The 12,943-nt window shown below is 41.9% G+C and overlaps 1 protein-coding gene across 7 annotated transcripts in view; it reads right to left on the reverse strand.

The window, feature by feature from the left end:
* Positions 1 to 12,943, reverse strand: part of SASH1 (SAM and SH3 domain containing 1) — a 1,215,726-nt gene that overhangs the window by 154,938 nt on the left and 1,047,845 nt on the right. For all 7 annotated transcript variants that reach the window (XM_075862576.1, XM_075862582.1, XM_075862580.1 and 4 more), the window contains exon 2: positions 9,168 to 9,296. In XM_075862576.1, the coding sequence (XP_075718691.1) occupies positions 9,168 to 9,296 (129 nt within the window). The remainder of the gene's footprint in view (positions 1 to 9,167; positions 9,297 to 12,943) is intronic.

A 12,943-nucleotide genomic window follows, 5' to 3' on the forward strand; every position in this document is an offset into this window, starting at 1 on the left:
GTACAGCTGCTCTGTATACAGGGTACAAAGAAGCTGTATCAGAAAAAGTAAAAATTATTTTTAATTAAAAAAAATTAGAAAGTTGCACCAAACACAATGATAGACCTTATCATTTAAAAACCAAAAACGATTTCAAAAGGTGTACATAGCCTTTAACTGGTTTCTTTTCTAACATCCAGGGGTTGAGTATTCACTCATATTGATAACTTATAATAATGTGTCTGGATCAAAGACCCCTGTCTGGAAATAAAAATGTAAAGATAACATTCTCTTTTACTATAAATATGTAAATATGTAATATGTAGGGCCTGTTCGCATCAGCATTGGCTCTCCGTTCAGGGGTTCCGTCGGAGGTTTCCGTCGGGTGAACCCCTCAACGGAACGTCAAACGGAAACCTTAGCTTCCGTTTGCATCACCATTGATATCAATAGGGTCGGAAAACTTTCTAATGGATTCCATTTGTCACCATTCCGGCAGGTTTCCTTTTTGTGATGGAATCAATAGCGCAGTCGACGCGGTTCATTGCAAAAAATCTGCAGCAAATACAGGAAACAAAGTGGACGAGATAAAACAAATCTCATCCACACTCTGCGTAAATACTGAGCGGAAAAACCGCTCAGAAATTGACCTGCGGTGCAGAGTTTTAGGCTATGTTCACACGGGGTATTTTGCCGAGTTTTTTGACGCGGAAACCGCGTCGCAAAACTCGGCAGAAACGGCCCAAGAACGCCTCCCATTGATTTCAATGGGAGGCGTCGGCGTCTTTTTCCCGCGAGCAGTAAAACTGCCTCGCGGGAAAAAGAAGCGACATGCCCTATCTTCGGGCGCTTCCGCCTCGGACCTCCCATTGACTTCAATGGGAGGCAGGAGAAAGCGTATATCTCGCTGTTTTATGCCCGCGGCGCTCAATGGCCGCGGGCGAAAAACGGCGCGATAATTGCCGCGAAAATCGGCGTGCAGGGAGAGGAATATCTGCCTCAAAGTTACAAACTGAATTTTGAGGCAGATATTCCTCCCCCAAAATACTCCGTGTGAACATAGCCTAATTCTGCAGCATGTCAATTGTATTTACGTTAACGCTGCTTATTTGTTGCGGGTTTTCCCCATTGAATTCAATGGGGAGGTAAATCCCGCAACAAATAGCAGTTGTTGCATATTTTTGTGGCGGGCTTGCAGCGATCCTGCCGCAAAAAACGCAACTCAGAAAAAATATATATATATTATACTTACCTAGGAGACTGTGTTTCATCCTCCTGGGATGACGCTTCATCCCATTTGACCACCGCTGCAGCCAATCGCACAGTTTTTTGTAGGAGATGAGGTGAACAAAAAAACAGCGATTCTAGCAGGTTTTTTGGGGGGTTTTACGGCGTAAATAATGATATATTGCAACACTTCAGACTTTTACGGATGTGGTGATACCAATTATGTATATTTATTATTTTACAATGCTTTAGGGGGAAAGTGGGAAAAGAGGGGTTTTTTGAACTTTTAAAATTATTTTTTTGTAAAAAAATAAAAAAACTTTAACTGATTTTTACTGTTTTTATTAGTCCCCCTAGGGGACTTGAACCAGCGATAGTTGGATCACTTGCACTACATACTGCAATACTAATGTATTGCAGTATATCGTCTTCCTGATAGGCATCTATTGCTTGATCGCGATCCCTCTTGTTACGGTGAACAAAAATGACACTGACATCAAGCAGATCTAAAGTGCGAATGAACCAAATAGTGAGGGGCAGACCCCAGCGTGATCCTCTCTCAGGGGTTCCACCATTTTGACGGCAAGAAACATTGCTGCATGCTGTGCTATTCTTGCACTCAAAAGTAACGGGAAACCCCAACTGAGGGTCAAGATGATAATCTGAACAGAGTCGTATTTATACAGTGCACATGGAATATTAATCACTATTATTAGAGATGCAGCCAATAAATACTATAATTAACAGTATGAACCCATTCCTCCATGCTAGGTATACAACAAATAACATGTCTGACTCTGGGGTTACAATACTTGAGAGAGAGAGACTCATCTGAGTCTCATGGAAAGTATAGTGAAATTGACTTGCGGTCCACACATTAGACTCCGTAAGATTCGGACAGTGACAGTGCGAGTTATGGGACATAAAGGCGAAGATAGTTCAGCAATAAAGCGGCCGGTAACCTGCCCTACCTTTTACCGGGTGTTTTTTTTCCAAACGGGGGTCAGGATAAAAAAATGTTACTGGAATGCTGCTTCAAAATAAACACAAAAGAAGTCAATAATGTTGCTAAACCAGGGATTGCAGCATAAATAGAAAGGCTTACACAGCTTATAATCACGTCTGTCAAATCCGCCTCCCTGGCTTTACCTTACTAACAACTCGGGGGGCACCTCACAGTTGGAAAAGCTGCTCACATGTATACAGAGCAAACTAATCCTATATTCTTCCATGATCGTGCGATTATTCAGAAACGGTAGACTGCTGTATTCATGCACAGATTCGGTATTCTACAATCACAATTCTTATAAACTGTGCGCAACACCTACATTACCAATTATCATATGGCCATAAGTTTGCATAGATATACCATAACCATTATGAGAATCAACTCTAAGCGCGTACAATGAGTTTATTTAGCATTAGATCTCTGTTACTGGTGCTTTTTCAGCACAGGCATTGACCATTGCCCCTTTAAAATGGACACTAACTTTTAAAATAACTTATAGCAAATATAATAGCAAACCTGATACAGATTTACTATAGATTTGTAATTTACTTACTGTTAAAATTTAGTTGTTTTATCCATACAAATTCTGACACTAGGTGTCTCCCTTCCTGTAATCTGCTGTCCACCCCCTGTTGTCCCTGGTTCCAGAGCAGAATTGAGGGGCTACAGAAGGATGGGGTGTATCTCTTCACTGCCTGACTGTGCAAGTCTATAGAGAGGGGAGGTGTAGCATGAAGAGGGAGCAGAGCGAGAAATATACAGATGTGCTGTAGCTGCTGATAAGAGTTCAACGTTACCCCAGTGCTGGATTCTAAGCTACACTGCTAATTACTGCTGTATAATCTCCTCCTTGCTGCTATATATATATATATATATATATATATATGAGAACAGGATTCTACCATTCTCTGTGTGATGTACAGAAGACATGATAGCCATAAGGCTCTGCCCACTAGCTCAGAGACAACTAAGAATTAGCTCTTGTCCACACATAACGGAATTGCTGGGTATTTTCCGTCCGTAATTGCGGACTTAAAATACACAGAATACAGTAGCAGTAAAGTGGGTGTGGATGAGCAAATGTCATCCACACGTTGCAGACAATTTCAGTCCAGAAATTCACTTGCAGTGCCTATTTTTAGTTCCGCAGCATGTCAATTACTGCTGCAGAAAGTGGACTGAATGCCTGCATTTTTCGGAGGAGATATCACCATCACACTGGCTTGAAAAAAAAATAAAATACGGCAAAATCCGTATTATATTCTGCAGTAAAAAATACAGGAAATGGTGCGGCTTTTCCGCAGCGGATTGTGTGCTAGTTTAAGCGGAAATGCTGCATACATTTTCAGCAGCAATTCCGTTACGTGTGGACAAGCCCTTACGGATAGAGCCTGTAGAGGGGAAAACTCCTAAAAAAAAATGCAGAATACAAGTCATATAATGGGCAGAAATAGTGTTATTTCTCATGTACACACTTACGACAGCTTATTCTGAAAAGCCACCTGAAGTTAGGTACGCTTTAAAAGGGAGTTTCTAACCATTTGCATTCATAACATAGCTATAAGCCATTTGGGATTCACCGATCACAAGAATGGGGGTCCTGCATACCCGATTGTAGATATTCAAGTGGAGAGGGGGGTGATCGGAGAGATAGTCCTGCATATATGGGTATTATAACATATGGGCGCCATGGAAACAGTCAAACTTAAGGAGCCATATTTCCCCCATATAACAAATATGGATGTGTAGTGAAGCATTTCAAGCTCCATTGTCTTATATGCAGCTACGTTATAGGAAATGTGCCTGTTGGTAAAATGCTAGCATTGCAAATTTTCACATATGTATTCACCTCTACAAGCTACCCCCATTCCAGTGACTGAGACCACTATCTCAGACAACTTCCATCAAACATTTGTGGATCAGCAATAAATGTTAATTGCAAAATCAGTGTTAAATTTGTTTTTAGCTATATACTAATAATAGTTTACGGTAAAACAAGCCACTTGTTGCTACTTGACAAAGAACAATGGGAACATACAAAAAGTATCTATACCAGGGCTGCACAACCTTTTCTGGTCCCAGGGTCACAGTCAGATTACACCACTCCCAGGAGCTGTAATATGCCATAAATGTCTCACACGGAAGTAACCCTTTAAAGGAAGGGTGTCGTGAAAAAAAGAAAATGTATATCAATTTGCTTTTAGTGTTTTATTTTAAAAAAAAATGTATTTATTTGTGTGTTTGTATTTTACTTTTTTTTATTTTCTAACTTTTCCTTCACTATGGGGGCTGCCATTTTTTTTTTCATTTCTGTATGTGTCGATTAATGACACATACAGAGATGGAATACGGCACACACATCCCCATAGAGAATGCGAACGGGAGCCGTTCGCATTCACTATGGTGTACGCCGTCTGTGTGGGAACGGCTCATGCGCCGCTCCCACACAGTCCAAATGGAAGGTCTTCGGCCGAGCGACATCCGGCGCCATTTTCTTGTGGACCGGAAGCCGCGGCCGGACAGTAAGATTACTACTTCCGGTCGTGGCTTCCGGACAGGTGTTCTGAAGCAAGAACTAGGAGCGGAGGGAGCAGACGGAGCGGACAAACCGGAGGGAGCGGCGGCAGGAGCAGGTAAGTTATGTCTGTGTTTGTTCGTGTTTTACTGTGTGATTACCACTGTATGGAAGCCTACTACACTGTGCATTCGCTCAAAAAATGGCGACACACAGTGTAGGAGGTTTGTACATTCAATCCCCTCCTTTCTTCTGGCACTAGCCAGGATAAAGGAGGGGGGATTGTTTGAGGACGCTAGAGCGAGTGTGTCTGCTCAAATTTTGCAGCATAAAGCAATGTGGTTGCTTTACCACATGCCAATGCTGCAATTTTGGGAATTGCTCCCTCTAGTGACCAGCACAGGGAAATGTTATAAATTAGAATCTAATTTATAATATTTCCTGACTCGTGAAAAAATTAAAAAAATTAGAGCAATGTTTTATATACTAACAGTTTAACAAAAAACAAAAAAATTCTAGCGACACATTCCCTTTAAAGTAGAACTTCATACACTGTGTTATGCCTAGTGTCCTGAGGGGTACATGACATAGAGATTCAGTGAGAAGCACAAAGAAATTACCAGTCATACTAAGCCCTCTGAGGCCTGCACTAGGCAGAACACAATACCAATTTTGGCAGTACCTTTTGACATTCCTGTCTTTCTAAACTTTAATGACACGGTGGTTTGGGGCCTCGCAGAATGACATCACGGGACGCAGGTTGTGCACCCCTGATCCAGACAATCATATGCATATTTTAACAATGGTCTTTTTAAAAAAAACATTAAAGATGAGAAGTCTGGTAAAGCTGGGAGAATCTTGTGAGAAATGTAAGCCATATTGGTGGTCATCCATTTTCCCCCAATACGACTTTTAATACTGGATTTATATGTTGGAATATTTTGTTATTTAATAAGAATTATTTTTGACAAGTAAGTGAAAACCAACTCCTATTACTATATGGTAACACTGTGATTTCCTATCACTATGTAGGAAGCAGGAAGCCTGTCCGTCATAGACGGCTGCGTAGTGAATGTAGTGACTGACTGAAATCTATTCACAGTGGACCAGTGATGTCTGGGGTCTGCCGATAATCTAATGTATATGGGGTCTTTTCCCACAGCACTATAGCATAGAGCTCATCACCTTGTGCTCGGCTGAAATTGCGCACACTTTTCGCTGGGCTGAACGGGAGCCTTTATTGTAGAGTCAGGGTTGATAGGTGTCCGTGCAGGACTATTGACCCAACAGCTATCTAATGTCTATGGCCACATTAAGAACTTGAACAGAAACGTTGGTCTACTTTACGGTAAAAATGGTAATTTAGCCATTCCTCCCATTCTCACCCTTGCAGTGCTATGTTTTTATACACACAGCCTGAATAATACAACTAGTAAATACTTTTATAATTCCTAAAGAAGCGAATACGGCACAATCACATTAAGCTGAACAAAAGCATCGGTATGCAAAAACCAGCAGAGCAATTCCGTTTAATATTACAGTCGGCGCTGATGTACTAAAGTGTACAGTAATAGCTTCCAATAAATATGTAAGTGTAAATAAAAATGTAACTCATGCTGAGCAAATTACATTAGAGGATAACAAGCAGCATTTGTCGCTAAGCAGATTAGCAATGAACTGGCAGGAATAAATACTCCTCACTGATGTAAGACAATAATTATTCCAATGCTACAGGAGCAAAATAAAATGTAGCCGTTACAATGAGACAATGAGATATGTGCCAATGTTTCGTTATCCCTCAACTAAACTAATATAAACAACATGTCCCCTATCGGTATGTAGTGTTAACATTTATTGTATCTATATTCTCATCATTGGTTAGAACACAAACCTGATCTTAAAGGGAATCTGTCACCAGGGTTAAGGCCCTTTTACACGGGCCAATGATCGGGCAAACGAGTGTTCAAATGATCGCTCGTTGGCGATCATTGCCTTGTGTAAACAGGGTAACGATCAGCCGATGAATGAGCAAACGCGCGTTCATCGTCCGATCGTATCATTCCCTGTAAACAGGGAGATGTGCTGCAGACATGATGGAAATGCATGGGGATGAGCGATCGTAGTAACAATCACTCGTCCCCATAGATAGCTCCATGTGAAAGGAACAACTCGTTGAATGGCGCTCGTTTTTACGGCCAATATTGGCTGCTGTAAAAGGACCCTTATACTGCCAAATCTGAGGGCAGCATAAAGTATTGACAGAGACCCTATGTCACTTACTGTGTTTCTTGCTGTAGATTTTTTAAAGAAAAACACTGTTTATCTGCTTATACTGTGTGGGGGTAAAAAGCGGTCAATCAGCTGCGGTGGGCGGAGGGATTTGCTGCTCATTAATACAGAGGACTACGCAGCACGTGCCCATTATTGAGCGGACTAGCGGCGCTGCAGTAGATAAAGAGTATTTTTATGAAAACTACTGCAAAAAGCACAGTAAGAGACCCGGCGCTGGAATAAGGGTCTCTATCACTACTTTATGCTGCCCACAGATCGGGTTCCATAAACTTGGTGACAGATTCCCTTTTTTAGGGGTTGTCCTTTTTGTACCCTTGACAATAAGCTGATCCCTGTTGGGAACCCCAGCAATTAGCCGTAATCATTTGGGAAATCTGGCAGTACATTTTCAATTTCCCAGCAGTGCCACTATAGGGGAAATTAAGCATTACAAAGTATCCATTCAAATCAATGGGTTGTCTGTGTAATGAAAGACAGGACAAGGCCTCCAGAGCGAGAGACGCTCTTTAGAAATCGCTTTCCACTCTGGCCCAGAGATGAGGATCCTAAACATAGGAACCCCTATAGTAACTCCAAATTATCAGAGTGTAAGATAATGGGTATTCTAAACTGGACAACCACTGTAAATAGTTAGTATGGGGTGGAAATAATACCTCACCTGATCCAGAAGAATGCAAAAATGACCCTATGAATGGCATTGTCCAATTTGCCATATATTTTCTGACCCCCCCCCCCCCCCACTGGCAAATGCACCGATCTCAAGATCAACATTCTACATTTTTATTACCTGTAATCCTGTTTAGTTATGTAGTTAAGGGTAACTAAAACGTTAAAAAACTTTTCCCATGTCATAGTGACATGTCAGAAGTTTTGATCGGTGGAGGTCCGATCACTGAGACCACCACCGATCGCTAAAACTAAGCAGCAAAAGTGGAAGACTGAACGAGCGGTGTATGGGCTCAATAGAAAGTCTATGAGTGTATATTGCCATGATGCAATATTTAATAAAAAGATCCCCACAATATATGAAAGGCTCAGCCTTCACTTTATACCGAGAACAACGCAGCGCACATACAGCAGCAACTCAGATCAGTTGCTATCTTCCATTAAGCGAGCCATAAATCAGGCCTGGCCTACTCTGATTTATAGAGTTCTTTTATTTCACTTATCTGTAACTAAGTTTCTTTGCTCTGAAGAGCGGGCAGCCAGAGGCACTATCTGCAGCTTCCGAATGTGAATGCAACAGAACAGGTTGTAAGAACAAATCATCCCTAAGACGAGCATGAGCTTAATTACAATCCTAATGTTTAAACGTCGTCAGCAATTTACACAAATTGCTTTCTCTCCAAGAATTCTGCTTTAAAACTTCTCCCTTTACGTGTTTTCCCATCAGTGATAATATAGAAGCGAACTGAGAATACCAATCCGCATAATGCATTTTCAATTTATCCTCCAATTTAACTTCAATATCTGCAGTACCCAGCATCAAAATTATGTACAAAATGTTGTAGTGTGGATGGCATACACGTTGTACTCTCTTAACCGACTGGTCTTATCCTGAAAAAAGAACTATGCTGACTGCGTCCATGTAGAGAAATAAATTGCGTGGGTGGGTGGAATTTAGCCCCTTAGTGACCAGCCTATTTTTGGCCTTAATAACCAAGCAATTTTTTTACGTTTTTCCATCGTCTCATTCAAAGAGCTATAACATTTTTGATTTTTGCGTCGACATAGCTGTAGAAGGTCTTGTTTTTTGCGGGACAAGTTGTATTGTAGTCGACTACGCTATTGACTCCGTCAAAACGACAGAACCCTTGCACAACGGAGACAAATGGAAACCATTGGCACTGGATCCGTCACCATTGCAATCAATCGTGATGGAAACGGAAAGCTTCGGTTTCTGTTTGTGTCAGTCAGGGCTCCGTTCCGACGGAAAGCTCAGACGGAACGTCGAAACGGAGCCCTGACGCAGATGTGAGCGAAGCCTTAGATGATGATGAGGATTGTGATCCTGTATAAGCATGTGTTTCTCAATTAATTCTAATCTGATGGTCAATTTGTTTACTTTTGGAACATATCTTGAATAAAATTTTCACAAAACATTTCAACATCCAAAAATTGGTGTCCAATTTTTTGCCGCCTTACCACATCAAGATCCTGGGAAACATGGCGCTTGCGCAGTTCTTCCATCCTCTCGCATACGTCTGTGAAGCAGGTGTTGTAGTACTCGGTGTACTGTTCAGCGAGGTCGTCAATATTTCCCAGAGAACCATCCTACAATCAGAGAATAGAGGAGGTCACGGAGTGTACGTTTAGGATTTCAGAACAAGGAGTTTATCATTTATGGAGTTCTGAATAGCAGCGCAATGGCCATGCGTTCTTTACACAGACTTACACAGTTATACCTCCACAACATGGGTCTTTTTCACAAAGATGCCGATATTACCGGTATATTCACTGAACAAAAAATAAGAATCTAAAGTGTTCCCATTAAATGGATGTATCTGCGGTGTGCAGTGGCTTGTTCATAGTCTTGTAAATAACATTCACATCTTGCTACATAGTGAAGTTATATGCAGCTGCCAAATGTTCTTAAGACGTTACCTGATTATATGGCTGGATTGTGATCCATACGCTAGGCAGCACTTATCACCGAAGTTATGCCTTCAGAAAGCGGTTAATGGTTCCAAAGGTCACAGACTAGTTAGCTACAGCCCAAGTAATCCACTTAGGGAACAATGCAAGTGTCAAACTCCAGCTTACTCATATTATTTACACATGTGGATGTTATCAGTCAACATGCACACCCCAACTCACTACGGCATATATTTTAAGAAAAAAAAAAACCCCGCCAATTACGGTAATAGAAATATGGCATATATTTAGATACTTAGGGGGGGGGGGGGATTTGTTATGCACTCTAAGACAGTTTCCTGGCATAGGAAAGCTACAATTTTACGGAATTTTTTAGTCTGCTTCCTGTACTTAAAAAAAAAATGGGCAGATCTTAGCAGGGGGTTTGGCCATCCGTGGCACAAAAAATTAAATATAATTCACGCCAGAAATTAGTCTAGATTTCCCCCGCATAGAAAGCCTGGGGTGAGCCGGATTTTAATAAATTAGGCGCATTTTACTCCAATGATCTTTATGTTAAGACTGGCAAATGAAATGGCACTCTTAATAAATTCCACCCATAGTTTCTTCTTAGGCTGGGTTTTTTGTTTTGTTTTTTGCCGCGTTTTATGGAAAATCGTGGCAAAAATATAAATGGACTTAGATGTGTAAACCAAACCTTTGGCTCTTACAGGTCAGGGACTGTTTCCAGGCATGGGCCGATTATCGGCAAATGCGCGTTCAAAGAACGCTCGTTCCCGATCATTGCCCTGTGTAAACAGCGCAAAGACTCGCTCATGGGCTGATTGTATCGTTTACACAGCCTAAAATATTATTGTTGTCAGCAGCAAAGCCCCGATCAACGAGCCTTAAGGGCTTTTTACATCGGCCGACAATCGGCCAGTGCAGCGAACGCCAATCAACGAGACATTATTGAAAGGCGCTCGTTTTCTCCTGTCACACGGAGCTATGGATGGGGACCAGCAGTCGTCACTCCGATCTCTCGTCCCCATACATTATCATCATGTCGGCAGCGCATCTCCCTGTTTACACTGCCAACAACGATAATATTTCATGCTTTTAAAACGATACGATCAGAAGATGATCAAACGTTTGCGCGTTCATCTGCTGATCGCTGCCCTGTTTACACAGGGCAATTATTGGCAAGGAGCGTTATACGATTGCTCGTCTGCACGATAATTGCCCTGTGTAAAACCCCAGATTTTGAAGAAGAAATGCCTACAGCAGAGCAGTGTGCAACCAGTGATTTAATGGGGTTTACACCATCATTTGAACCTAAGAACATGTTGATAAAATGTATTCCGGTCCAGTAGTGTAAAGCTGATATTTGCCAGCTAAGGGCCCTTTTACACCAGCCAATTATCGGACTTGCGTTAACAGAATGCTCGTTCACGATAATTGACCTATGTAAACAGGGTAACGATGAGCCGATGAATGAGAAATCGCTCGATCAGCTTATGAATGAGCAATCGATCGTTCATCGACTGATTTGTATAGTTTTTAATGCCGAAAATATTATCGTTGTCAGCAGCACATCTTCCTGCAAACAGAGAGATGTGTTGCCAACAAGATAAAAATGCATGGGGACAAGCTATCATAGTAACGAGTGCTCATCCCCATACCAGCTCCTTGTGAAAGCAATCGAGCGCCGATCAACGAGCTGTAGTATGGAGGCGAACCTCTGCACGGACAGATCGTCTGATTGGAAGAATGGCACTTAATGAGCCATTCTGTACTGCAAGCGCAATTGGACATCACATCCCAAGCATAGGGCGGCAACCAGTGTCGACACAAACTTTCAGAAGGCGTTTTCACGACACTGGGCTACGAGCCAGATGTCTAGCTACAGGTGTTCCACTGAACACACGCCACTGCTCTCAAAGGCTATCATGGTGCACAGCAAGACAGCAATGGAGGCTGAAATGAAGGTCTATCCTCTTCAGAGATGAGTGACACTTTTGTCTCTGACACAATGATAGTCGGAGATTGGTCTGGAGATCACGTGGGCAATGCCATGAAGAGGCCTTAACAAGGGTACGTCACACCGGTCCTACATCTGGGACTATGGTGTGGGGTGGCATAATGTATGGTAGCATGACCCCTTTAGTCTTCATTTCAGGTACACTAGCAGCTCGGTATTACACTGATTTGGTTGTGGAACTAGTGGTACGGCCATTTCTCCAAAGTGTTCCAGAAGCCATTTTTCAACGGGACAAGGCCAGGCCGCATGTTGCCCGTGCTACTGTGAGCAGTCTGCGTGGCCTAACCATGCTACCATGGCCTGCAGCGCCTCTGGACTTGTCCCCATCAAGCATATTCCATTATTATTTTAGAACTGAACTCCAACTGCATGAAAAAATAGACTCTGCCCTGACAATATTAATATGTTATGGATACCCAGTACACCATCTCAAATCCGTTTTCTTCACGCCAGATGGCTCTAAATCCTGTACTTTTATTTATCTCTGAGACTTGACTGCTACTACAATACATAATGAATTCCCACTAGCACCAGCATTTCATTTAATAGAATGTCTAGGGTCAATGGATACACAGCATTCATTAATATAGCGCCAGAGGGCACAGGACAACTAGGGAGGGCATTAGTCTCTATTAACAGATCCTAGGTTCATAATCGAACACATTATTTGCGGCACTTGTCATACTGAATGCAAGGACATGAAGGTAATTGAAGGATATAGAGCTGGAGAAGGCCAAATGAAAGAGCCAATTGTTTAACATTGCAACAGAAAAACAGAAGAAAGTGCATTCTGATGGTGTTTAACCGTGTACAAAATTAGAATGGATCTGATGATGAGGTTATTAAATGTCAAGGGATACCACAGACAAAACTGCTCAGTAAGCAGCAGCAGACAATGGCAAATCCCCTCCATCGTTTTCTAAACTACTAAAATGTGAGCAGCACACTTACCAATATTTCAATCCCCTTTTCATATAAAGTTTCATTAAATCCACCCATTTGTGGCCTGTTTTTTATAGGACTACAGTATCTGACTCCAACCAGTGGAGAAAACCAATTGATGGCCCCAAGAAACCAAATCTAAATCTACACTGTGACCAACCAAAGCGGATGAAAAACTATTCAGCAACTACGTAGATTTTTGTGCCTGGAAGATGCCTGCATCCCCTTCATCATTCAATATTCTGTCTGATAGAGACCACCGTGCCTAGATTATAATGATGCAAAATGACTATTTTAGGATACCACGATTCATCTAGCCTGCTGCCCAATTATACATCAGATCTAGAACCATGGGTATCCATTA

The sequence above is a fragment of the Rhinoderma darwinii genome, chromosome 4 (genome assembly GCF_050947455.1).
Source record: "Rhinoderma darwinii isolate aRhiDar2 chromosome 4, aRhiDar2.hap1, whole genome shotgun sequence".
NCBI classification, from domain to species: Eukaryota; Metazoa; Chordata; class Amphibia; order Anura; family Rhinodermatidae; genus Rhinoderma; species Rhinoderma darwinii.